At 41.6% G+C, this 27,643-nt stretch overlaps 1 protein-coding gene across 2 annotated transcripts in view; it reads left to right on the forward strand.

The window, feature by feature from the left end:
- The window catches only part of CHCHD6 (coiled-coil-helix-coiled-coil-helix domain containing 6), a 236,176-nt gene that overhangs the window by 82,767 nt on the left and 125,766 nt on the right, over positions 1-27,643 (forward strand). The window contains exons 5-6 of one of the 2 annotated variants that reach the window (XM_044451210.1): positions 1,655-1,675; positions 10,269-10,352. In XM_044451210.1, coding sequence (XP_044307145.1) covers positions 1,655-1,675; positions 10,269-10,352 — 105 coding nt within the window. The remainder of the gene's footprint in view (positions 1-1,654; positions 1,676-10,268; positions 10,353-27,643) is intronic. The other variant, XM_044451211.1, reaches the window with a different exon arrangement.

Raw genomic sequence — 27,643 nt, forward strand, 5'->3', positions numbered from 1 at the left:
TTGGTAGGAGGGAGCAAAAGGTTAGGCGGGCAATGTGCAGCCAATTTTACATAATCCTTTCACCACCTTAGGTAAAGTCTCTGTACTGTTTAGAGTGACAGCAGCTTCTATAAGCAGGGATCTGTTTTTTGCCATTTCCAGCACTGAGCGATGGCCAACAAGAGCATTTGTCCCACCTCACTGGTCCCCTTCAGATAAATAATCACGATAATAAAGGCCAGCCCTCAGAAGAAGTTACCACTTAAAGAATAGGCTGCCAAGCGAGTGTAGCCCCAAGAAGTATGGGAGGCTCAGCGGCCCTTGACGACAAATGAGTGCTCTGGCTTCCTCATAAACACCTCGGTCTGAAGCCAGGATGTTTATGGGCATGAGGGATGTTTATTGTCTTGTACTTATTCTGCTGCTGCTGGGTTATTGCTAAAGTCAGAAATAATAATAAAACTCGCTGTGTGTGCGTGAGTGCATGCGTGTGTTTGGCAGTTTATTTTTGTGAGTTGACTGAGTTCCCTGAAGTCTGTATGGCTTCACTGTGAAGTCCTTAAATAATCAACTGGCTAAGCAAAGGGAGAAACAGAGACAGCTTGGCATTGGTCTGGCAGTATAACAACAATCTAACTAGAAGGAGGATCACCCTATCAAAAGAGTCCAGTACAAATCTAAGAGACAAAATGGTGAAACAGCGGGCCTCTGTATACTGCCACTTGTGCTGTTTTCAAGGGTGCATGATCATTTGGAGAAAGTTTGTCAACTGTGGGATGCTGGCTGCCATTTTTGCGATCCTCTTTGCTAAAAAGAATCTGGCTTCCTCCCTGCTTGTCTAACTTACACTAAAGTTTTCTTACACTAAGTTATACAAAGTTGTGTAATTAAACCAACTCAGAGTTTGGCAGAGAAAAGTTCAAAGCAAGGGAGGGAAGGGACAATTATTTCAGTTTCCATAAAAAGGTGTAATAAAGAAACTGTTAAGATTGTTTACCAAGGTCAAGAATTAAAATTGAGGTGTCTCAGTTGCAGCTAAGTTAAGTTATTTAGGATTTTTTAAATTAAGGAGGTGTGTCCAAAGCCCAAAGAGTCCAGAGAAGATGTTGAAGCTCTTTCCTAATTTTTATGTCACAGACAATCACCTCGTTCTGAAAGATTTAGAAGTCCAGGGTGTCCTGAAATTTTAGGTACTTGGAATCGATAACCCTGGCATGCCTTTAGGTCTGGCCATCATTATTGTTGTTTTCAGAGAGAGCCTTGATTAGCTAACATGAGCATTTGGCAGAGGCAACTGGCTTTTTTCTGGAAACATCATGTTTCATGTTGCTGATATTGGTCTTTGTAGCATTGTGCAGTGCTATGTTAACTCCTGGACTCTGGCAGCTATACACCTGCCTTTGCTTAAAGTATTGTCTGCTGGGAATGCTGTGAAACATCCATTGTGAGGTTTTTTCATACTGCCTCAGTCCATTTTTATGGTCTTTGCTTTACAGGACAGTAGCCAACAGGGGACTTAGAGTCATTGTTGAAAATACTTGCCATTTTTTTTAAAGGATACCTTTTTTTCCTTGTGTGAGTCATATTAAGAGCTATACTGTATAGCAACAGGCGGCCTCCATAAATCACTGACTCTCCTCTTCTTCTCTTTTCCCCTTTTCTCTCTGTTGCCAAGCCTGCTGATTTGGATGCCTGGGTAAGCTCCCTTTCTCCCTGCATGCTTGTACTATTCCCCACCTACAGGACTCCCTAATTCAGTAGTAAAATTTTCTTTTTCTTCGTTTTTTCAACATGATAGAGAAATATTGGAGATAAAGGAAGACAAAGAACTTTGGAATGACTTGGCAAGTCTGAGAAGTTTGGGATAATTAGTGAGAACCCTATCAAATACATCTGAAGGGCAGAAAGCTAGCTAATGGAGTGCAGTCTCATTTGTACTCCTGCTTTATTCCAGATTGGTGTGCCAAGAACTATATTCACATTGTGTACCCTGCAAGTACAGAAAGTGCTTGCTGAAGAATTGGTCTCATTTTAAGGCAAATTTCTAGCTCACATGATAGTGGAAGAAAAATTGATAACCCATCAGCTGTCTATAAACTGGGTATAAGTTTAAACTGGTAGCCAGTCATTATTTCCTTATAGCTGGTTGTGAGCCCCAACTTAGTACAATGTTGTAAGCATCAATTGCTGACAAATATCCCTGCCAATGGAAGATCTATGGAACATTTGAAAAGAGAGGAAGGGGTGTAATGTGATTATTCAGTAGTGATGAAAAGGCACTCTGTGCATGCTCAGAATGAAGAAATATTTTCAAAAGTCTCTTTTGGATTCATATTGTTTTCCCTAGGTATAAATCCAATTTAGCATTCAGTATTTTGGCACATCCAAAATGATAGTCCAAAAAGTTGTTGCATCTTTTCCTTAGTTTCCTCTTTATTATATTTAGTTACAGCAAATGCTTGTAACTTTATGATTTTATGTATGTTACTTCCACAGACTTCAGTGGCTCTTACCGGGAACAGAACAGAGAAAGTTTTCAGTTTGACATACCTTGTCTTTACTAGACACTTTGCAGATGCTGCCTGTTGTGTCCAGTGAGAGAGGGTGTAGGAGAGTGTGAGTATATATGCCATAGGAATGGCCTTGAGAAAAGTGAAACAGAAATTAAAGTACTTTATTCCAGAGAGCCCAGTTTCTTATGAAGCTAACCAGCCAAGGTCAGATGATCCCTCTTTCCAATATCGTGGCTAGAGTGAGGGAAGTCACGTGTTTCCTTCTTCAGCGATTCCAGCAATTTGTGCTGCCAACTCAAACGCAAACAATCAAACTAAAGGTCATTAATTTGACAAGAAAAATCTTGTAGTTAAGTGAAGGCAGTTTATCCTTTTTTCTCCTTCCTATTTCATTTTATTTTGTTGCTTTTGTGGTTTTTCTATAGCATACATATTTGAGAAGGAGGGATGGGGAGATGAAGACCAACTGGTAATCTTGAAATGAAAGGGAGATGAAGAACACTGAGCATTATACCATTATACTTCTTTATGGTCTCTGTGCAATCACACACATAGGCTTTGCCATGGAGCACAAGGCCTAGACTGGATAAAAACTTACATAGCTCAGCACCACGGAGTGGGTGGGAGGCCTCTTCCCACCCCTTCTGGGTGCCTGAATAAAAGGAGGGTGCCTACTCTCTCAGTTCTTGGGAAAGGAAGCATCTGCCTGATCATCTCCGCAATGCAACCAGGCTAGTCCATGCTGAGGTGGAAAAGCTGGCCAGGTACCAGATAGAAGCAGCCAGACATCATGTTGACTGCAGTGGCAAGGCGATGATGGCAGTGGTAGTGGTATGCCGCCATGCCTGGCTATGGTCAGCAAGCCTCCCCCAGGAGACACGGACCCGCATCGAGGACTTACCCTTTGATGGGGAGAGCCTTTTTAACGTGTACACTGATGAGGGCATGGACTCTCTCCACAAAGCCTACACCGCTGCCAGGTGTATGGGGTTCATGCGCAAGACACAGCTGCACAAGAGGCAACACCAGCCACCACTCTTTCTCTGACCGATTCCTCTGGTTCAGGCCAGTGCCCCCCCCCAAAAGGCGTGATGCCCAGCCATGCCAAAGCCCCTCCCAAGCGCCAGGACAACAGGTGCAGGCAGCCCCGCCCCACCCTTCCCTCACAAGTTCACACACCATCTGGCTCAGTATCTTCCAGCCTGGGAGGCCATCACTTCAGACTCCTGGGTCCTTTCCATAGTCCAACAGGGGTACCGGATAGAATTCAATTTCCTACCACCCCTGGGCCTCATTAAAACCACATCACCCATGCCAGCTCTGATGGCAGAGGTTGAGGCCTTGTTGTCCAAGGGAGCAATAGAGAAGCCCCCCATGGACTGACATACGGGTTTCTGTTCCTGATACTTCACTGTACCCAAGCATGATGGAACCCTTAGGCCAATATTGGATCTCAAGGCAGTCAACAAGTTCATAATGCTCAAGCGGTTCAGGGTGGTCACTCTCTACTTGCTTAGAGAAGGGGACTGGTTTGCCTCCATCGACCTGACGGATGCCTATATCCATATAATGATCCACTAGCTTTATATGCACTTCCTCCACTTTCAGATTGGCCAAGAGGCCTTCCAATTCTCTGTCCTCCCTTACGGTTTGGCTACTGCCCACAGGACTTAACAAGGGTATTGCAGTGGTCTGTGCCCACCTCAGGCTTCAGGGCATCCAGGTCTCTCCCTACTTTGACGATTGCCTCTGGCAGCCAGGGTGCTCCTGCAAGGAATCCACCACGTGTGGCCTTCTGCAGGACCTAGGGCTCCTCATCAATAATGACAAATCTTTTCTCTCCCCTACACAGTCTATCATCTTTATAGGGGCTTGCCTGGATTCCAGGCCCTCCAGGGCATTTCTCCCATAGCACTGGCAGAAGCTCTTGCCTCACTGTCCACATCCGTCAGTACCATGGTACCGTCCACCACCCCCACCATCCAGAGGCTCCTAGACCTCATGGGCACCACCGTGTCAGTCCATCAGCTCACACAGCTCCGGATGAGGCCCCTTCAGCTTTGGTTCATGGAAGCCTTCACCATGGACAAAGAACCCAACACCACCAGACAGATCCCCCCTCAGGCGGTCAGAGACTGTCTCCGTTGATAGGGCAACATCGACAATCTCACCACTGGGGTCCCCTTCTCCCCTCCAGATGGTCACAGCAGATGCCTCAAACACAAGCTGGGGCACTCACTGCGTAGACATGTGTGCCCAGGGCCTCTGGGCACAACATGAGTCACAACTCCACATCAACCTCCTCGAGATGCTGGCAGTGCACAAAGCCCCCATGCCCTTTCAGAACTCCCTGACAGGACAGTATGTTCAGATCGCCACAGACAACACCACCGTCATGTACTATCTGAACAAGCAAGGTGGACTCGCTCTCCCTGCCTGTCATCCCTCACCTCCACCATCTAGAGAGGGTGGTGCCTAGAGAGGGGCAAAGCCCATGTGTGTGAATGCACAGATGACCACTCAAAGAACTACAGTTACAGGTAAGCAGAGCTGCCTTCCTTCTAGTTCTCCCCAGTGATTGTTTTCCTTTCGTGAATCAGCCAATTTCCTAAAAGTAACATTAATATTCACAGTTTAGTGTTGAGTTGTACGTCATACCTTCCAACTAAAACTTCTACATCAATTTCCAAGCAGAACAATTTGCCAGGAGCTAGCTTAGACCAGAACAGCAGCATCAGCAGGAGAATGGCGCTAACACGTACAGTAAGAACCAGAGAGCACTGCTTCAGTTCTTTGAGAAAATCAGGATATTATTTACATATGCCACTGCAGAATAATCAGGAAATTTACAAAGAGAGTTACTCATGAAATGCTTCAAAGTTCCTTGTGTATGGCAGAGTCTAAATCACTTTACTAGTATCCAAAATGGTAATAATGAGTAAAGAAAGCAGTTTCCCATTGTAGATTTCCCAGATTGTAACCTCTATATAAGTCTAGCTCCCTGAAGACAAACAAACAGTAAATTTATGAATGGCCGCCAGTACCAGGAATTTGACTGAATGCCTAATATTCAGTGCAGGGACATACACTTCTATCCATTTTTCTAATTAAGAAAATGAGTGCCCTGGCTGGGTATGTAGGTGGGCTGATAACTTCTCTTTTCAAGTTGTTCTTCTTATCTGAAACCTTAAACGCAGGAGCCAAAAATGAATAGAGGCATTCAAAGGGGGTGTCCATGTTGGAGTGAAGATCAATTGGGCAGTCATAGAGTTGATGAGGAGGCAACATTTCTGCTTCTGCTCTTTTAAACATATCTGCAGAATTTCAGTACAGCAGAACCCCAGTGTCCTTTGGTTCAGTAACTGCGTTTTCAGTTAACCACGGTTAACCTCAGCCTGAAAAAGACGCTGTAAAGTGCCAAAGAGAAGTGCTTCCCATAAGCACAAATTCTTGATTTAATAGGGAAAGAAAAAAAATCATATGCTGAGGTAAAAATGAATTGCATTGTGAGCAAAGAAATGTATATAGTATATAGTGTTCACTGTTATCCATAGTTTCAGGCATCCACTGTGGGGCTTGGAACTGATCCACGCAGGTAAGTGGGGGCTGCTCTATTTCCCTAATAGTGATACTGTAGAAGAGGACTCCTATGAAGCTATGGGGGTTCCCAGGAAGGGCACACTTTTCTCTGTGGACCCTTTTAGGTTAAGCATAGAATGCAATGGTAACAGGCAAAAATTTGGCAGTGAGAACACTGGAAATAACTCTGCCTTAACTCCATGGTATTATTGGATAATAGGCTATTAGCCAAGTTATCCCCCAAGGTATTTTGAGATGGGAGAATTGACTAGGTCAGAATTATAGTGTCTCATGGAGCTATAAGGCACCTGTGCCGCTAGGGAACTGGCTTCTTAGTTGACTGGCTCGGGTGACAAAGTTGAGTCATCCAACCTTTTTCCTACTGGATGGAAATCGCCCTGTCACATGTGGGGGCCCTGCAGAGCTTTGGCAAGTTAGCTTGGTTTGTCAGGCAGCAGCAAAAGAAACCAGCTAAGTAAAGACTGAGCTCATTTGGCTGCCCTGTCCTGTCTCTGTTTTTGAGAAGTGTCCCTCCCAAACAACGCACCTGATTGCTCTCAGACTTTGCAGTAGAATGAACCACAGTGATGGGGTCCATGATTGAGAAAGAGAAGGATGTATTCTCCCCTTGCCTGTCATGAGTTCATTCTGCCAGGTTATGGCTAATCTGGTCACAAATTTTGATACATTTGTCTAATGCTGTGGGAGTACAATTAATGCAAGCTCATCTTTCAAGGCAGGGTTTAGACAAGAATGGAAGTGGAAATGTTGAGCAGCTGTATTTCTAGTCTGTGTCCACTGCTAATCCATGGATCTCAGCGACATGCTAATACTAAGATCTGGAGAGAAGGTTGTTTCCAGGCACGCAACGGCTGTGTTCACATTATCTGTAGTACACAAATAATTGGTGCAGTTTATGTTGCATTAGTGACCTGCCTTGATATTTACATTTGCTATAATAGTGACTATTATGCTAATCCCAAGAACACACATGGTGCAAAAGGATTCAGATAATAGCACTGTCTGATTAAATGTATGCATTTTGAGTTTCATGGAACACACTTCCTCCAGCATAAACAAAGAATAGCTCTGGGAAGCATAGAAGTCAATGCATACTGTAATTATTTCCATACCCTAGTTTTAACACACTGTTTCTCAGAATTGTCCTTATATTTACTCACTGTAAATTTAAAATAACTTAAACTGCTTGGACTTCCTGACAAGAAAGGTTAAAATGTGAGGTAGAGGGTATTTGGTACTTGCTTGCCAATTGAACCTTTCATACTTTTATCAATCATTTGTCCTCCTGATTGTTTCTAATTGTTGGGTGTTGCGAGCTTACAAGTGTGGTTTTAGTCTTCTCATCCTTTTGTAGCTATTAATGGGTGGGTCAAAGAATTTATAACCTAGGATCAGCTTGATTGATTTTCCTCAGGAGATATGGAAATACTTGTTAAGGCAGAAGTGAAGAGTGTTAGTTACCAGTAGTAGGCTAAATATTTGGACTTTAAATACAGTCAGAAAGCATCCTCCACCAAGCAGACTTTCTAATTTTGTGTAATCTGAATGCATAATATATTCATATCCCTGTTCAGCCTTGTAAATGCAAACATGAAATAGAATCACAACTCATAGACTTTCTAATTAGAATCGGGATATAATATTTCCCTATCACATTATGCTTTTTCCTGCTGGTATAGATGTTTTGCATGAAAAGTGTCTGAAACATTTTTAGCTACCTGTGGAGTCCATACGCTCTGAAATTATAATTTCAACTGCAGCCAACTTGTTCTGGAACATCACAGGCTTCAGGTGGGGAATAAGGAGCAGGCTGGAGGGAGCACTTAAAAATATCCTGTATTCATACAAAATGTCCCTGATTGCCTAACCCAGTTTTGTAACGTTTGATATGGAGAATATTTCAAATAACACCTTTCCTTGGTATCCCATATATATTTCAAGTATCATAAAAACAACATCATGTATTTTAGTTCCCAGTAATAACAGCTGGGGGTAAAGTTAAAAAGCAAACACATCTTTTTAAGCTGAGTGGAATGCTATGCGGTTAACTTTCCTTTTCGCCTTAGCCCACCCACAAGAATCACTTTAAAATGAACAAATTAGTTTTAGGGTGTGAGTGAACCCCACCCCCCACCCCCTCCAAGCTATACTGTAAGCTATACTACACTAGTGGGAAGACTGATCAAGAAATGTGCCAGCACAACTGTGTTAACACTCCTGCCATTTCAGGATCTCAGTTTTAGATCTTCATCACTGTGTAATGGGAACTTTGCATGGGATAGTCTTTTGTTGCTTCATTAACTTTTGAGGAAAAGCCGTGGTTATAATATTCTAAAGTTAGGGATATTCCTTTTTAATTGCAACTCTTTCTCATAATAAGATAAAGAGACATGAGGCATTTCTCTCTTCTCACACGAATTGGAGGAATAGGAAGCAATGGTGCAGAAAGGCTGAAATTTGGAGCCAGACCTGGTGGTCTTTCAGCCTGGACCCTCCCTTCTAAAAGCCCACTCAGGGAGCAGTAGCTGATGGGGTGGCAGCAGACAAGCCTGGAGCAAGCACCTGGGTCAGCATAGGCATGCTGGGGCCCAGCAGGACTGACTTCTTTCCTTTAAAAGATATGTTATAGTCAGGGGGCAAGTGGCTGGGCATGTACATGTGTCTAGAAGCTCATTTTATTTATTTATTTTTAGTTTGAAAATATGTTTTCCTTTTCTACAAACAATGGGCATGCTCAGAGTTTTATTAAAATCAGGATTAGCAAACAGTTTTGTTTGCTTGCACCCTCTAATACTTCAGGAAAGTAGAAGCAGTTGCAAAGCATGCAATGACTGTCCAGGGACACTGTGGAGAAAGGTTCATAACTGAATTAATGTTCATGGCTGTGTGAAGTGGGGGAGAAATAACTTCATTATGTGCAAGGTCTAAAATTACCTAGCTGCATCATTTTGCTTGGTGATGGAAGTCAGAAATAGAAAACCGCATCGTACTCTAGCCACTACACCTTGCTGCCTGAGCCCATACATTTGTATTTTCCCAATCTGTAAGTAATTCACTTGATTTAAATTAGAAACTGATGGGTTTGAAGCAATCATTTTTCTGTAAGAAGCATTTGCCAGCTTAATTTTGGAAAGCCTCATTGAATGTGTTAACTAAAAAGAAAGGGTCAGACCCTCAGACTTGGGGTCTCAATCAGTCTTCCAGCTTCCCCAGAAAACCCTTATCCTTATCCTTTCCCTGTCTTGCCCCTTTTGCTCAGCCAACAATTCTTTGGTGTTTCCTGGCTTTTGCACTGTTTTCCCTTGGTTCTGAAAGGTTGAAATCCCTCTCCCATGGCTTAGTTACCTGCAACAAGAACTTTAAGTTAGAATATGCTGGTATTTGAAAGGTTAGGCTCTATCCTATTGCACTAGGCCTCATGTACCCCTGGAAGATGGCTGGCAAGAGCTTCTCCAAAGTGGAATTCAGACTTTGGTCTGCTGGAGGTTCCTCACCCCTATTCTAAAGTTATGTATGCAGCTGATAGTTTATTTGAATTAACCCATAAGCATCATAGAATGAGCATCACAATGAAGCGAGGTTAGGTGAGATTAGTTCTGGCAGAGATATGATATGAACCTGTCACTCTTCCTTTCTTGAACATGTTCATTCCCTTCTCTATGGGAGGTATTTGCCCAGCTGAATGTTTAGTGTAAGCATATACCGAACCTCTATGTTACAACTTTTTACAACTCTCAGTAGAGAAGGAAGGAGAAGAAAACACTTGGCAACTTGCATTTTCAGATGTTGCTTTTTTCCTTTCTATGGCAGGTGACCAGAAATGACAGGGCTGAGCCCACAAGAATTTTTTTCTGTCCAGGCTACTTAATCATAGTTCTGGGGCCAGTTGCTTACTCCCTCTATGAATTACATCTGTCACAGCTCCCTCCCTTATTGCTGGCCTATGTACTGTAGGCAACAGCTCATGTGTCTTACTGTAAGAATGCCAGTTGAGTTGTGGGATCTTTGTTGTTGTCCTTGCATGCTGACCCTTTGCCATTTTCCTTTCCAAAAGTCTGAGGCAGATTGGGATCAATTTCAGTCCACCCTTGTCCCATACTTCCTCCCTCCATTGACTTTCTTCTCTCCCATTTTTGCTTTCTGTTGTGTTAACACTCAGTTTTTCATTTTTCCTAGTCACAAGAGTTGCAACGGAAGGATGAAGAGCAGAAGCGAAGAGAAAACTTCTATAAGGAACAATTGGCCCATATTGAGAAGAAGGTGAGGCAGTGTTATCTATTATTGACTGAAGGCTGTAGGCTGAATGCTGTTGGGCACACACCTTGATCTGCGTAGATCTGCCGAGATAAGAAACAAGTACCATCCTGCTGAACCTTAGAACTGTCAGCTCCTATCATGTATCCTTTGGGGTCCTTCTCCCAATCAGTTAAACTGCTTCAGAACTGTTCAACAATTCGCATTTAAAAGACAATTTTAACTGGATGATTAAAAAAAATACAGGTTTATAATACACAGTGCCCCCCTCCCCACCACAGCTCACATACACAGACACTACGGGGTTTGGTTGAAAGTGAAGTTGCCTTTTAAAAATTCCCTTTATTAAAAAGTTCACTTTTAAAAGTATCTATGAAAGTAACTTTGGATCATTATATACATATGAATTAAAGTTGTTATTATTAATTTATCTCTGGGGAAACTAACAGATCAAAGTGTGTTGCTGCAAACTGCTGTCTGCTCCTTTGCTAGATAAGCCTTTGAAACAAACATAATTTAAAGAGATACCATCAAGCATCTTTTCAGCCTGAAATGACCTTTGGAAATCCATTTAGGGATTTGACTCTCTCCCTTGAATGTGGCGTTTGCTTCTGTTTAATTGTTTACCATGATGAGTTTTTAAAAATTGATGGTGTAAGAATTGGAGCTGCCACATTATTCCTTAGGAATTAATGTGCTCTTTTCACTTCCCAGCTAAATGAACCAACATTTGCTGCAGATTTTGCTTTTGTGCTTTTTTTAAATAAATGTGTGAAGAATAATATTCCACAACTTTAAAGCAATTAGACCTCTCGACAGGGTTTGTACATTTGTCTCCTAGTGCTGTTACTGGATTTGTTTGAGGAGGCAATGGTAAGCCAATGGCAGCCAAACATTTTTGTTAGTTGCTGCAATCAAGGCCAAAGCCAATAAGAGTGTTACTGCCACCCCTTCTGCATTGGTTTGGTTTTGTCCCCAGTTTATGGAGAGAGCAGAATAGGGTGGAAGAGGTTGACAAGAGTGACCTGAACTATGGTACTTGTCCTGCAGTTTAGGTACCCATGTCTCAAATGAATATGGTTCCCTGAGGACAGTGGATTCATGCATTAGTTTTGACAATCATCACATTAGGGGGCAGCCGTAGCTGAGTGCTAAAGCACATCTTTGGCATTGCAAAAGGTCCCAGGTTCTATTCCCACAGCACTTCCAGTTGGACAGATTGACAGAAATAGGTGATGGGAGAGATGTTTGTTGGAGATCTGCCACCAGTTAAAGTAAACCAGCTTTCTCTAACCTGGTGCTCTCCCAATATTTAAATTCTGACTTCTGGCATTCCTGACCAGTAGCCATGCTGGCTGAAGCAGATAGGAGTTGAAGATCAAAACATCTAAAGGGCACCAGCAGGGGAAGGGGGAACCTGCTCCAGAAGGACAAATCCTCTGATCTGTCATAAGGCAGCTTCCTATATTCTTAGCAGAGAGTAAAACCATGTAGAGCCTCTTTCATTTCCAAATATAAACCATTGCTTCTATTTATTTTCTATGGCTGGGAATGGCAAAACATGTTCATGAGCAAGTTCACTCAGCATACTTAGCTACATCTAATCTGTGTAATTAATTTTAAAAATGAACAATTAAAGCTACTGCCCAACACTGCTGCTTTGGTTTAAATTCCATTTATGTTTAATGGGGATTGTGCATTGAAATCTCAAGCAATCTACCACTCATCTCTCTAATTATCACAGTTGTCCATATGTTCACAGGCAAGGGAATTTGTTGCAATTTCTTGGCCTCATGCTGTGCCTCTTTTTGCGTGCTTCTCTCCAGATTTGTGTTCATAAAATGAAAATGTCGGGGAATATTTAGCTATATCTCAGTCATTTATTGGTTACATAGAAAAATGTGTCCCAGCCTGCCCTCATCAGAATACTTTTTGGTTAGTTTGGTTCCCCACCCAAAAAAATCTTCATTTACCTGTTCCCACTTGTGTTTTGTCTGGATTCCTTTGCAGAGCTAAAGTTGTAATCCTATGCACACTTAATTTGGGGGTAAATCTCATTGAACTCAGTGTGGCTTATTTTTGAGGACACATGCATGGGATTGGATTGCAAATAGGTTTTTAAAATAAAGATTAATGACTGCTTTAGCTGCATGAGCTTCACCTTGGAGTTGGTATTGAAAACCATCAGCACCATTGCTTGTCGTTGATAGATTTTTTTTCCCCTTTCTCCTAGACTTCTGTGCACAATAGCAAGTCAATATTAAGGGCAGGTTTCGTTTCCCTGTTTTATGGCACTAGATAGTTTTCTGACCCTTAAACACCAGCATTTTGCTAGTAATAAAATAGAAGAATGCTTTCAACTGTTATAGAATGAGTCTAGATTAGAGCTGGAGATAGAGGGGGCTGGCAAAGGAGAGAAATGTACTTCAAACTGTGTAATAAAGCTTAATTGTATTAGTTTTGAAAAAGATTTTCGATCTTCTTCATGGATAATTTTATTCCTGTAATGGTTGGAAAGATGGGAAATGCAGCACCGAACAATCTTTTATATTAGCTGCTGCTTTTATATAATTTTTCTTTCATTTGTTGAATACACACAGATCTTGGCACACACTTTTTTCTGTAGTTACTGCTGTAGAACTTTTAAATCCATTTTATAAAAACTGAGGTTCACTGGGAGACCAGTTCAGGGGGAAACTTGTGGACATCTGTTGTTTGGCTAGATTGTCATGGATGGATGTTCTGGAATTACAAAGCAAGAGTCTTCAGGGCATTTGAGGGAAGTTGGGTGGGGTGAAAGGCAAGGTGGTGATTCAGCTTAGAGAACACTTGAAAATAATAGCCTCCCCCCTCCACTAGCCCATCTGGGTAGGATTTGCTCGGTCCCTGACTACATGGATTATCAAGACTGCCCTCCATCTAGTCTTATTGATTTCAGTGGACATGTTGTACATAGCTCACTGCTTTTGAGATTGCTGAGATCTCATTTTTAAAGCTCATTTTATTTATTTATTTGCATGTATATAACACGCCTTAAAATAAATACCTTGTGCATCATACCATTCTAATAATAAAAATAAGTATAATAAAAAATCAGGAGCAACATGCCAAAAACACAATCGATCAATAAAACCCAACATTGCCTTAAAACGTTCCAGTTCTTAATTCTTTTAGTGCAGATATGAAGGCTGTTTTCCAGTCAGAGCTGCTGCTTTTTCAGGAGGGCACTGGGATTCATGGCCAAAGGCGACTGGCTGCATGTTCACATTTATAAATGCCATGCAAGATCAGTTCAGTGAGTGCATCTAGTTCCACAGTTCTCAAATTGTGAGGCGAATTTTGTGCCCCCAATTGGCATAGAATGCTCTCAGCTCTTCTGCCCTATCATTGCTAACAATGATTATGTGGTCCTATTGCCACTCCTTCAAAAGTGGGATCACTACCGCTAGCCACAGGATGCCACAAACAAACAAACAAAATGCTGCAGAGAAGTACACCTGGGGAAATTCTGCTAGGGAGGATGACTTCACCGTATCAGCATAGGCATATACCATGTAATAGAAGCAATTCCTGGTATGAGTAACTATACATTTACACATGCATCAAGAAAAACTCTTTGTGACCCGCTTACAGAAAACAAGTGTGAATTTCTAAAGTTGGTAGACTACAAAATTGCTTGCTTGCTTATTTCCTTGTATTGGTCGCTTCTTAATATTTGTAAATGTCCTGGGGGTTTTGTGTGTGTGTATTTTTGTAGCTCAGAAGTATCTTCCATTTGGTTACACTCTCTAATTAACCTCAGTGTTTGGTGCTCTTCTTAAGCCTCACATTACAGATGCTGTTTTTGACAATAGTGTTAATGCTGGTGGTGCTCCAGCAGTATTAACTTCTGTTGAAAGTGTATTTCCAGCTACACACTACAGTAAGTTATTGGGTCTTGTTATAGCTACTGTTTGTAGGTGTTTCCATAACTTAGAAATGCTGACTTGGCATTCATGCTAAAGAAACTGTACCATATATGCCCAATTAGTGCTGATATTATATCCCACCTCTGGAATTAACTCTTGTAGAAAAGTGAGTCTATAACCACTGCCATTCAGATTTATATAAATCCTTGGGGGCAAATTATTTATAAATAATTTGATACTGATTTGATATTTCAAATTAGGGTTGGGCAAAAGGTAGATCTACATATGTCTTGGAGTATAAAGCCCACAGTTAATTACAGTTGTCCATGCTTGCAAGAACTTGTTCATGTTTAAATCCAAAACTTCTGAAGAATTTTACTTTTTCCTTTCTTGCCTTAAATAATATAAAAACAAATACAGTGGTACCTCAGCTCACGAAAACCTTGGTTCATGAACAAATTGGGTCACAAACAAAAATTTCATTAAAATTTTGACTTGGGTCGTGAACTCTGCATTGGGTGGTGACCGAGATCACAGCCATCTCCCCCGCCCTGAGTGGGGAGATGGCCACGATCGCAGTTGCTTTTGTGCAGGGAAGGCGTGCATGATCATAGGTGTGCTCCTGAAGGAAAGACGAGTGCAATCTCTGCCATCTCCCCCGCGGCTGTGCTGTGCCCGTCTTTCCTGCAGCAGCATGCCCGTGATCACGCATGTCTTCCCTGCATGAAAGCAACTGCGATCGCGGCTATCTTCCCACCCCCCCACCCCGACTGGGGAGATGGCCATGATTGCAGTTGCGTTCATGCAGGGAAGACATGCGGGATCACGGGTGCACTCCTGCAGGAAAGACAGACGCAATCTTGGCCATTCCCCCCCCCCCCGCCCAACCAGCACGATCACACCCGTCTCTCCCTCCCCCAGTGCGCTCCGTTCGCACCCGTCTCTCCAGCCCCCAGTGCGCCCGTGATCGCTCCTGTCTCTCCCCCCCACCCCCAGCGCGCCAGGATGATGGGCGTGTACATGGATGACAGGCGCGATCTCAGTCGTGCTGAGGGGGGGCGGGGAGATGGCCACGCTTGTGCTCGGGGTGTGGTGGTGAGATGGCCGTGATCTTTGTTGTCACTTTGCTTCACATTTTTCTGATTTAAAACATGGTTACAGAATGGATTAACCTTATTTACATTGACCCTTATGGGGAAATTTGACTTGGCTCATGACCAATTTGGGTCACAACCAGAGTCCTGGAACGGATTAAGTTCGTGAGCCAAGGTACCATTGTACACTGTTGGGGCAAACTTAAGCATTTGTATCAGATGGGCTTTAGGACTCCTTGATTCATCTTTCTGTAAGTAATCTTTGAGGGTGGGTGGGAATACTGCCATGGCTTCCCAGCTGTCAGGTCCGGGCAAATGAACACTACTGGGCTACTTACCTTGGTCTGATCTAGTATGACTCTTCCAGTGACTGTAAGACCAAAAGTGGCTAATGTGAACATGGTGAAGGGTAGGACATTAGATAAACCTAAACTGAATTAACAGATACCAAGATGACATTGCTGATTGCTGCCAGGAAACCCTAATCATCACATAGTGAAGTATGTTACCTAAATACAGTTATGTTGTTCATTATGTAAAAAGGAACTAAAATGGGGAGCACAGAATTCATAGGTTAAAAGCAATGTCTCTTGAGAAGTTTGTTTGTTTATATACTGCCCAATAGGCAAGGGTATCTGGCTAACAAAAGTTTTAAAAACATGTAACATATACACATACAACATAAAATTGACTTAAAACAACAGAACCACATGTTAAAGAGACAGCATTGCAAACAGACTTGAATGCATTCAGGGGATTACCCTTCACTCACAAATTAATACCTTGGAATGCTCATTTGAACAAATTCAGTGTGTGATATGCAGAGGGATTCTGATTGATGTTTAGAGGGATTTTGGTTTTTCATTGGGTTGGGAATGAAAGGGGCAATTATTCTTGGGGCATATTCCAAGTGAGGCAGATTTGTCCGATGAGATTTGTCTTGGGAACCAGAATCCTCAGCCATTGTAAAGGGAGAAGTGGAGGGACTTATCTTAAGGGCAATCTCCATAGGTATTCAGGCAGATGTTAAGAATATTCAGGATTTACAATTGCAGGAGAAGAATGCCTGCATCCAGCAAGGTCTTGACCCCATGATGCAATGTCGGGAAAGATAGCCAACCAACTAGAGGGGCAACAGACAGAAAAGAGGCTTGCCCATCTCCAAAAGGGCCCTCCCAAAGGGAGGGAGCTCGGGGGGGGGGTACTCAGAATGAGGATTCTTGGAAGCATTTCCTAGACTGGATTCAGTGAACCACTCTGTGCATGCTCAGAGACTCATTATTCGTTGGTTGTGCTTACTGGAAATGCATTGGAGGATAAAGAGTTTTTGCCAAAGAGCGGTCTGTTGTTTTGGAAGTGCGAAGGGGGAACCTAGCTCATGACAGCTTAGTATTTCTGACTAGAAAGAAATACTGCCTAGAAATATAACAGGCTGGAGTGCAGCCCTTTTAGTGAATGGTGACAAAGGGATACATTGCTGTGCCAATTCCCTTCTTACAGCCAACTAAGTAAATGCATTATGACCCTAAAGAGGCCATGCTGCAATTGGAACCTGCCAACTTTTATTGCTTTGGGTCCACTAAGGTAGAAAAAGATTGAGACCAGTGCAAAAGTCCTGTGGAGCAAATTTTTCTGAGTTTTGGCATTTTGCTTATAGTAAATATCAAATTTTGCTGGTAAAGGATATAAAATGAACAAATGTGTAGCCGGCACAAACGAGCTATCAATTTTGTTGTCTGGATTTTTAATTTCCTTTTTTCTTAATGTATTTTGTAAACTGCTTTGGGGTGGGGTGATTGTACTGTTAGAAGTAGCTTAGAGACTTTAGTACATTAAACAATGAATAAGTTTTATAGACACATAAATAAATATATGCCAGGAAAAAAATAATAAAATAAATAATCCATAGTGGATGTGAGATGCTCAAGGTCAAAGGAAACTCGCAAGGAATCTTTATCATCTTGGTGGTTTGAATGCTGTTAGAAATCAGAACTCCGACTCTTGAATCTGGGTAATGGTTAGGGTAAGGAAACAGACCTCTTTTTCCTCTCAATTCTCCTAGTAAAAAGGATAGAGTTTGGGCCTGAAGGTAGGCAGATGCTGATACTATTTGTAAGAAAATACAGATACCATCTGCTATATCAGCCTTGGAAGGCACAAAGATTTCTCTTCAAAACATTTTGCAGATTTTATCAGGCTGCACAGATGAAACAGCAAGTTATTTGTGTTGCTGGAAGAAGATCCCAAGGCTTTCATTCACATGCTGCTTAGAATCAGAGCTCATACTTCGAATCGATTAGATTTAGAAAGACTTTCCTGATGTTGTACTGTATGGAGTGTAAATGTGCCAAAAGGAAAGCATGGTGCCTTGTGTTGGTCAGCAGCAATGCAGTCCAAGGCATTTTAGCCTTAGTGATATGCTGGATATTTTGTTTGGTAATATAATACAGGCTTCTTGCATGTAGTCCACTTGTGGCAGGTAATCCTGGTGGCCTACATTTAAAATTCTTGCAAACTCATACATACCAAATCAAAGGAGCATTTTTTGTAAGCCAGCATCTAAATTAGTGCCAGAGAGGTGGTTAAAAATAAGTGAAACATTTAATCACTTAAGTGCTGTGCTAGTGAGGAAGATTATATTAGCATACTACCATTTTAACACCATTTTATCTTGGAAAGGATAGAACCACTGGTAATATTGAGGAGGCATGTAGAAAAGCTTGCCTTTTTGGTTTATCTTTGTGTGTTCTGTATCATCAGTCAATACTTTATCAGGCATGTTATACAATGAAAAATCAGAACTCTCCTAAGCTACAGAGCTCCTAAGCTACATGTACAATGGACATGTTATGCAATGAAAAATTAGAACTCTCCTGTGCTGCAGAGAAGCCAGAGCTGTCCCAGGTTCATCTGATTCATGTTAAGCATCCACTATTACCTCTTTGACTGGCATTTTCAGCCTTCTCTAGTTTGTTACATGATAGTGGTTACTTGAATCCCTTCCAGTTTAATTTTGATGGCTTGCTGGATGATCTGCACAGTATCTGGACAATGCATGCATGTCCCTGTTTTTTTGGGATTTCTCCATGGATTTCAATACCATCAAAATATCCTGGGAAAACTGGGTTTTATAATGAAGTAGAATACCCAGCTTTAAGAACCGCACCTCTCTTACTGAAGGACTTTAAGTAGGGGCTAGAGGATCATTTGTTGGGTATGCTCTAACTCTGGATTTCCTATATTTAGCCTTCAGTTGGATTAGGTAGCCTGCAGGTTCCTCTCCAGCTCTCTGATTCTATGAATGCGCTCAAGTGTAGCGTTAAATTGGAAATAAACCCTTTTGTCATTTTTTGAACACATTAAGTAAGGCTGCTTACTTGTAACCAATGGTCTTTGAGTGGTCATCTGTGCATTCACATGTATGGTCTCTGTGCCGACGCGGGGCCTGTTATCAGATAAATAGGGATTCTCTAGCTAGGCACTTTTTCTAGGGACCCCCCCCTTCCCCCAGTGCTATATAGAGATAGGCTCCCACCAAAGAAGAAAAATGGTTGTTAGAATGCATCTTTGGTAGTGGGAAGAACCAGTGAGTTAGAATAATGAGAAAGACAGTAAGGAAGTTGAATTGAATGGATTTATGTACATGATCTACTAGTATGTCCTCCTTTCTAATAGCCATTGCCTCCATGCTGTCCTTAACTATAGTATTGCCGCCGCCCCCCCACCCCTCATCAATAGAGAAAGAGGATTAAGCCAAAAGTCCAAGGGAAAGTTGTGAGTGCATGGAAACTAAGTGAAGATAAACATGACAATGGCATTTATTGTTTATAGGGTGCCCAAGTTAAGATGGGAGTCTTAACATTTTCCAAGGTGTTTAGAACATGAGTGAATGTATAAAAGTCTTAATGTTTTTCAAACTGCTTTTTTTAAAATCCTAGATTTATTTTCTTGTAGTCAAATCACAAATAGCTATATTCTCAGGACTGTTGAACCTTAAAACAATCTTGAAATTCAGGGACTGGGTTTTTTTAGCCCAATTTTACTTGGTTACAAACCATCCAGAAAAAAAGGATTGTTTCTGGGTTTTTACACTACTTTCAACAGTCTTCTACCTAAACTTCTTAGAGAACCATTGTTTAATTAAAAAATAAGCTGGTTATATATGTTAAATCATCTCAGTTTTCATAATTTTAACAAAATGTGATGCATCTTAATTGCGGAGTTGCTCCTGTGGCTCTATAAATAACATATTGGAGTTATTTTTGTTATTAAAAGTTCCATTTTTTGTCTGACATGCTAACAACCATAAAAATCAACAACCCTGAAGAAGGAAAAAAACCTGTTTACTGAAGCCAAGAGAAATCCAGTATGCTTACTGATCATGCCAGTGGAGTGACAGGACCAGACCTCCAGTCCTTAACTAATTGTAGCTTGTAACCGTTGATAAATCTAGACTCCATATTTCTTCCTCTTCCCAATTTCAGAGTCTTCAGCAAAAATTTATTTATCACAACCCCAGTACCACTTTCTCCATTTCCCTTTCTTGATACTTTTTCTGTTGCAATGCATAACAGTTCTCATGTACATCAGTTTTATATGCTGTGTTGTGTTGGTGTCCAGAAACTGTGGTATTGGGCACTTCTAGTTTTTTCTCACCTCCATGCAGTCCCCATATCTGCCGGGAAAGACTGCTGTGTTCTATCACTGGTTTGATTTTCACTGTGGCTTTCAGAGTTCTCTGCTTGATTTCCCCATTAATGGCTGTTCCACTAAAAGCTTGTAAAGTTTAGTTGTTAATATACCTCAGTACATCTGCTTTCCAAGATGAGTGAAATTGATTGGTAATTTGATGAACTCAAAGAACATTTATATTAGGGTAAATAAAATATGCTACATGTCATTGCTGCCTGCCTGTTGTGGCAGTGGGGTGTACATGTGTGCGCTCCGCATTAAGTACTGTGTTGATTGATGTACGGCATGTCACAGCAAATTGTGAAAGCGTCTACGTAAACAGCAACTAAAGTTTTAACTTCCCTTTTGATCCACATGATTATTGCGATGGTACATTTAGAGTCGTATGCTGAAAGGAAAATACACCTCATGGTGTATTTGTTCTTTTGGCTAAAGCAGGGAAGCTTCTTGGGGAATTTGTCATTCTCCATGAATCTGTTAGCGTGTTGCATCCTGCCCTGCTCCTTCATTATGTCCCCTTTTCTAGAGAACCCAAAGCTTTTCTGTTTCTTCCTCTCTTCCCCAGGTTTATGTCTTCAGGAAGATAAGGAACTTCCTAGTGCCTCTCTTTGCTCACAAGCTCAGCAATCAACATCCTTCTGCTTCCCTGCTTTTCCCCACAGCACTCTCCTTCCTCCTCCTTTGCACTGCCAGGACTCCTTTCAGCCCACACCAACCAGCTAATCACTAAGCCATCGCTTTTAATTTGTCTACCTTAATAATTAGATCTGGTAGTCTGTATGAAGGAAATCTACCCCTATAAAATGCCTATTGCTTCTTTTGAATATATGCTTTAATTCCTATCAACTCTCGGGTTAAGCAACTATCTTTGGTCTCTAAATCCCCTTCCCCTTCAATGTGCTAAGCTTTGGGATGCTCAGTGCACAATGCTAGATGATCTCTAGTGACAAGGTTGCAGATCAGAAAGTGCATGCTCCATGTTTACACCCATGTAAAATAGAAACCTGGTAGCATCCTTCCATTAGTCCCACCAGAGGCACATTGGGGTGGGGAATATCAGGGAGAGCCTCCTTGGTGGCTATTCCAAAGCACTGGAACGCTTTGCCAAGGAAGGCTAGGTTGATCTGTCTCTTTTATCCTTCTCCCAGCAGGGAAATGTTTTAATGCTGGCAGGCCTTTGGTGTGTGGTCTGGTCTGTTGCTATAGGGCAGGGGTGTCAAATTCGCGGCCCGCGGGCCAATTGCCGGGGCGGGCGGGGCCCGGGGGAGGGGCCCTGCGGCCTTCCAAGCGCCGGCGGCGCCCGGGCCGGCCTCCAGGAGCCACGCGGGATGAGCGGCCCACCACCACCGCGGGGGTGGAACACTTGATGCGGCCCAGCCTCACCCAGGCTCTACTTCCAGCGGCCCCCAGGTAAGTTGAGTTTGAGACCCCTGCTATAGGGAGTTCTTTTGGATTGCATGTTGTTTATTTTATTGTCTTCCAATTGTGAATTTATTTTCTTGGTGTTGTAGTTAAGCTTTGTTTTAATCATAGTTTTATTATTTTTTGCCATTTTGAGCAACATTTTTGGGAGAAAAGGTGGAATATAAATCAAATATATCAGGTCCTAGAAATCATGGTTTTTTAGAAATCCTAGAAATCATGGTTTTTTAAATGTACCATGTCTGTGAATCCAGCCACACTCAGTCCTGATCCCTTTGGCCTTTCTAACTAAAACTAGCCAAAGGAGTCTCTCCCTAACACCCCAATTTTCCCTGGGAAATAGTCTTAAGGAGAGCTTTAAATTGTTTAAAGCTGCAGATGATTCTAGAATTTACATTTTGAAACTCAGGGTAATATCCACATAACATTATAATGACACCTATTGAAGTAAACTACATAGAAAAAACCTGCTTTATATAAATAGACATGGTAACACACAACTATCCTACTAAAAGTAGTGAAATGAGAGCAGTGGCTGAGAAGCAAGATGTATCTGACAACACTGGTTTGAGAGCACAACAGCATATAGTATTACAGCTTAGAGATGCTGTGAGGGCATAAGAAGATGAAGCAAAGAGAAATTCACATGGGGTGTGCTATTGTTAACTTGACAAGAATGCTTCCCTGCTCTCATGCTTATTTTTTGAGATGGTGATGTATTCAAAATGAGGGACTGACTTTCTGACAATGGATTAGGTCTGTGTGTAGCAGCTGAAGGCAGGCTGGCAGCAAGCTGTACTAATCTGGTGGTTGCTTACAATCTGTGAGCAAGACTAGCAGTAGGCCACGTCCAGTCAGCATCCAGAGTGGAAACTGTGGGCCAGAACTGAACAAGTAGCAAGATGGAGGCTAGAAATTTTTTCTGGAACTTCCCAAAGTTCATCCATAAATAATAACAACAACATTGCATTTATATACCACCTTTTTTGCCCTAGTGAGAAACCCAAGGCAGACATGACACCAGAAGAAGTTATAAGATTTTCCTGGGAGAGAAGACTGAGGCAAAGTAGAAATTGAGCACCTCTGTCTTTTCCTGTCATCTGTTATCTCTCTGAAATCCACTTTTAGTAGCTGGACACTTTTCTCTTTCACATCTTTTTTGATGTATTTGAAGAAGGCTTTCTTGTTGTTAGCATCCATTGCTATTCTCAATTCATTTCCTGCTTTAATCTTCCTGACACCATCCCTGCAGTTCCTTGCTTTTTGTTTATAGCCTGGCACTGCTTCCTCCTCCTGTACATGCTCTTTTTTTTCTTTCAGGTTGTCACTTAACTTTTTGTGAAGTCATGTAGGCTTCCTCTGTTGTCTTCTACACTGTTTTCTTGTTGGAATTGTTTGTAGTTGTGCTTGAAGAATCTTCTTTTTCATGATTTTCCACCCATCTTGGACTCCTTTTAAGAGTGAGTTGCCATGGCACCTTGCTTATCATTGTTCTGAGTTCATTAAAGTTGGCTTTCTTGAAGTCCAAGGTACATATTTGGCTGCAGTTAACCTTTCCCTCCTTTATAACTGATAATTCAAGTATCGCATGTTCACTTTCCCCAAGGGTTCCTGTGGCTGCTATTTTGTCCACTAGGTCATCTTAGTTAGTATTAAATTGAGGATAGCTGATCCTCTCATTCCTTCCTCTACCATCTGCTGGAGGAATTTGTTGGCAAGAATTTCTTGGAGGGCCCATGTATGGCAGAAATTGTCTCCCAGCATATATCAGGGAAATTGAAGTCTGCCATGATGATTACATCAGTCTTCTTGGAAATGCTGGCAAGTTGCCTTTTGAAGGTTTATCCTCTTTTTGACTGGTGGTTGGTAATAGATGCCAATAACTGTGTTTTCCTTTCTTTCTTTTTTTGCTCCTCTTAAATTAAGTCACATGCTTTCAGTGGGGTTACTAAATTCCTCTTCTTGTATTTCTGTGCAGACATATGTGTCTCTTATGTATAGTGTGACTCTGCCTCCTTTTTTGACCTTTCTATTTTTCTTGCACAGGTTGCATCCATCAATTGTAGAGTTCTAGTCATGTGAGCTGTCCTACCAAGTTCCAGTTATTCATATAATATTGTAGTTGTCCTTGTGTACTATGAGCTCAACTTCATGGTGTTTGTTTCCCATACTCTGGGAAAGGAGCCCTCAAGGATCTCAAAGGATCCTTCAAGCAGGATGAGTCCAAGACCTCCGCCTGCTCAAACTGCTCAGCGTCTGCTGTATCTGGGCATGCTGCTTCTAGTAAAGGAGGTAGCACAGAGCCAGCAAGGCTAGTAGCCACTGAATGCCTCCTCTCTCATGAATCTGTCCAATCCCTTTTTAAAGCCATCCAGATCAGCAGCATCGCCACTACCTGTGGGGACAAATTCCATAGTTTAACTATATGCTGTGTGAAGTCGTACTTCCCTTTTTTCTGTCCTAAACCTCTCACTAGTCAGCTTCATGGATGACCCTGGGCTCAAGTTTTATGGGAGAAAGAAAAATATATCTGCCTCTCCACTTTTTCCACACCATGATTATTTCAAACATCTCCATCTCTTTACTCATCTTTTTTCTAAGCTATACCCTTTTTTCTAAGCTAGAGGTTTATCTGGAGATTTGGGCTGTGGTGCCATCATTGTGCGGATGATACACTTTTTTCTCTCTCATATGCATCTACAAAGCCCAGGAAGTTGATGGAGGTCCTCAGTCTCCATCACTGAATTACACCTGGGGCAGTGCAATTGCCATCTGCATTGCTGTCTATTGCTGGCAATTGAACAACTGTGTGAAGAAGAACTTCCACAGATCAAGGAGACTCTCTGCATCTGGAGAGAGATGAGGATGGAAGGGGCAGATCTAGTGTGTTCATCCTCGCTCCCTTCTCATGTTTAAAGGATCCATGTCTAACTTACACCTGAGGAGAGCTTGTGTGTGCATGCATGCATACAGTTGCACACGAAATAATTTGGTTCATTGGGCCAGAAGAGGGAGAGATGGGTGTGTTTTTGTTTTTCCATTCCATCTTGGTTTCATCGGTTTCAAGTTACATTCTATTTAGTTTCTTTAATATGTTTTATTCTCAAAACTTTGTGTTTAGGTTCACTCAACTACATATGGATGCAAATATTTTACCATTTGTATCTTGTTTCTTTTCTTTGTTTCTGTGCATTCTAGTCTGTCTCAACCCAGTTTGGTTATCTAACTTAACTCCCTTTCTGCCTCCTCTTTTGTTATTGGCTTCTCTTCCTTGAATAATTTTGTGTATCTCCAGTGTGGTGTTCTTTCGTACCAGGCCCAGATGCTTGCATTCTTTGTGGTTTTACTTGACAAGTGCTGTTCTAACTGAACTGCTGTAATATATACATATATAGCTTGACTGTGGATCTTGCAAAATTGCACCTCAGGATTTAGAGCAGCACATAAACTTACATGAAAAGGATGGCCCAATGTGCCAATGGTTCATCATAAATTCAAAAGAACTTAATACTGTGCAGATTCATCAAGCAGACCTGGGTATAGATAAGGAACAATATTTTTAAGCAGAGAGCACCTGTACCCTTTTAGCATAACAGTGTTGAAAGGGTGGCTTCTCAACATACAAAGAAAATGGACTGAGAGGCAGTAAGGAGGAATATGGAGGAAGAATATGACATTTTACTTTTAGAGAGACTTATAATAGTCTCTTCAGACTCTAGCAGCTTATTTCTTCCCTTCCTACAGATCCCAGTATAATATCTTTTTATTGCTTTGTGAAGGTTATCTTTACTGTCAGAGGATGTATGTATGGATTTAGAAACATCCATGGTGGATATGTTTTTTTTAAATTGTGAGGATATTTGGGGTGGGGCAGATGACTTTTTTAAAAAAAATTATACCCTTCATTGTTATTGGAGTTAAAATGCAGAGTAGCATATTTGTAGGTTGTAGCACATTTTAGGTATTGGATTGGTACCTGTTTCTAGCAATGTCTTGTTGTTGGTTAATCACTCAGTGTGACCTGAAGTCTAAAGCTTGCATTTATAAGGCTTAACTATATAAGACTATCAATTACAATAAACCTCCCTTCACCCAGTAATCCCAGCATATTCCAGCATCTATCATAGTTTGAATGTTTTAGGGTTTGCTTAGTTCCTAAGAGGTGGCACATCCAAAACTATAAAGCAGTCTCCAGGAATACCTTTATATGTACCCCTGAAGTAAAGACAATGTTTATATCTGAAATGTTATCAGTTGTGATGGGTTGCCAAATTCTGTTTTTCCATTCTTCCTTAGCCAGTTGTTGCAAGACAGAATTAGAACTTTGCTGGCCACGAAGGCAGGGGAGGACTGTGTACAATAGACTCAGGGAAACAATGGCAAAGATCTAACAATGCTATAGTGCCTTCCTATACTGAACAGTTTCACACTTAGAATGCTGATGAGTGGATATTGTGTAGGGAATGGCCTACTTATCTTATAAAAGAGCCTTCAAAGATTGTGGAAGCAGATTCTGAGTCAGATGAAGAGGAGGAGGCCAGAATCTGCAGTGGAAATGCCAAGGCCAGTGGACCTATAGATAAATGAGGCAGCTGCAGAGAATCAGATAGTCTCTAATTCTGCCTGAAAGTTTAGTGAACATGCTAATATGGAGCAGGCAGACCTAACATCGTTAATCCAAGATACAATGTTAAGTCTTGCCAAAATCAGGAAAACAAAAGGGAGCACAAACTTAAACATGGGAGATACTAGCAGAAAAACAGAGAAGCTAAGATACATTTTGAGGAGTGCATCACCAACAACATAAAGACCAACAATAAAGAATTCTTTAAACAAATCAGAAGAAAAAAAACAGCCACAGGGTAGTTGGACCATTGGATGACAGTGGAATTAAGGGAACACTAAAGGAAGATAAGGAGATTGCAGAGAAGATGAATGAATTCTTTTCATCAGTTTCCACAGCTGAGGATAAAGAGCAGATACCTGTTCTTGAACTCAAGTATTCAGGAAGGGAGTCTAAGCAATTATGGCAGAGAGTAGTGATCAGTCATGAAATTCCCATCCTTACTGATAAATGGAAAATTAACACATTACTGAGCCCAGATGGAATCCATCCTAGAGTTGTTAAAGAGATGAACTTCTTACAAAAATATATAATATATCCCACAGATCAATCTCTGTACCCAAGAACTGAAGAATGGCCAATGTAACACCATTTTTTTAGAAGCAATATGGAAGGATGGAATAAGCATGGGGAGGGTCTTTTTATGGATCAATAACTAGTTAAAGAACAGATAACAGAATGAGAATAAATGTTAATTTCTTCCAGTAGAGGGAAGTAATCACTGGGGTCCCACAGGGTTCTGTATTATGACCAATGCTTTTCAACCTATTCATAAATGATCTAGAATTAATGATCTAGAATTAATAATAAGCAGTGAAATGGCTATGTTTGCTCACAACTACAAACTTGTGAGGAGCTCTAAAGGGATCTCTCCAAGGTGGGAAAATGGGCATCATATGGCAAATGCAGTTCATTGTAAGCACGTAATGGATGTTGAGGAAAAAACATCCAACTTCAGGTATAAGTTGATGGGATCTGAACTAGCAGTGACTGATCAAGAAAGAGATCTTTGGTTGTGGTGGACAGCTCAATGAAAATATTGATCTAGTTTGCAGCAACTGTGAAAAAGGCAAACTCCATGTTGATCAGAGGAAGCAGCCTCAGCTGGTATAGGTGCTCTGGAATATAAGCAACCAAGATCCTAGAGTGCAAGCAAACAGGGAGAGCAAAGAGGAGTTAAACTATTCACTGCTGCTAGAGGTAGTGATAGTCCCCATTTTGGATGACTTTAAAAGGGGATTGGACAAATTCATGAGGAGGAGAAGACTATTAGTGGCTAGTAGCTTTGTGGGTTGTATGCAACCTTCATTATCAGAGGTGGCATGCCTCTGATAGTTGCTGAGGAGTTTGGGCAGGTAGAACTCTTGAGGGATCCTGTGTATAGCTGGTTTGCTGCTGAGTGCTGGACCAGATGGACCATTGGTCTGATCCAACATGATTTTTCTTATGTTAAGAGGACAGATCAGCTGAGAAGGTCAGAAGATCCAAGCAGTTGGCCCTTGAGCAGAAGAATTTGCCTTGAAGATGTGGTTTCCTCTTTTAGTTTAGAAGGGTGGT

Source organism: Varanus komodoensis, unplaced genomic scaffold (assembly GCF_004798865.1).
Source record: "Varanus komodoensis strain SLA01 unplaced genomic scaffold, ASM479886v1 scaffold6_2, whole genome shotgun sequence".
Taxonomy (NCBI): Eukaryota; Metazoa; Chordata; class Lepidosauria; order Squamata; family Varanidae; genus Varanus; species Varanus komodoensis.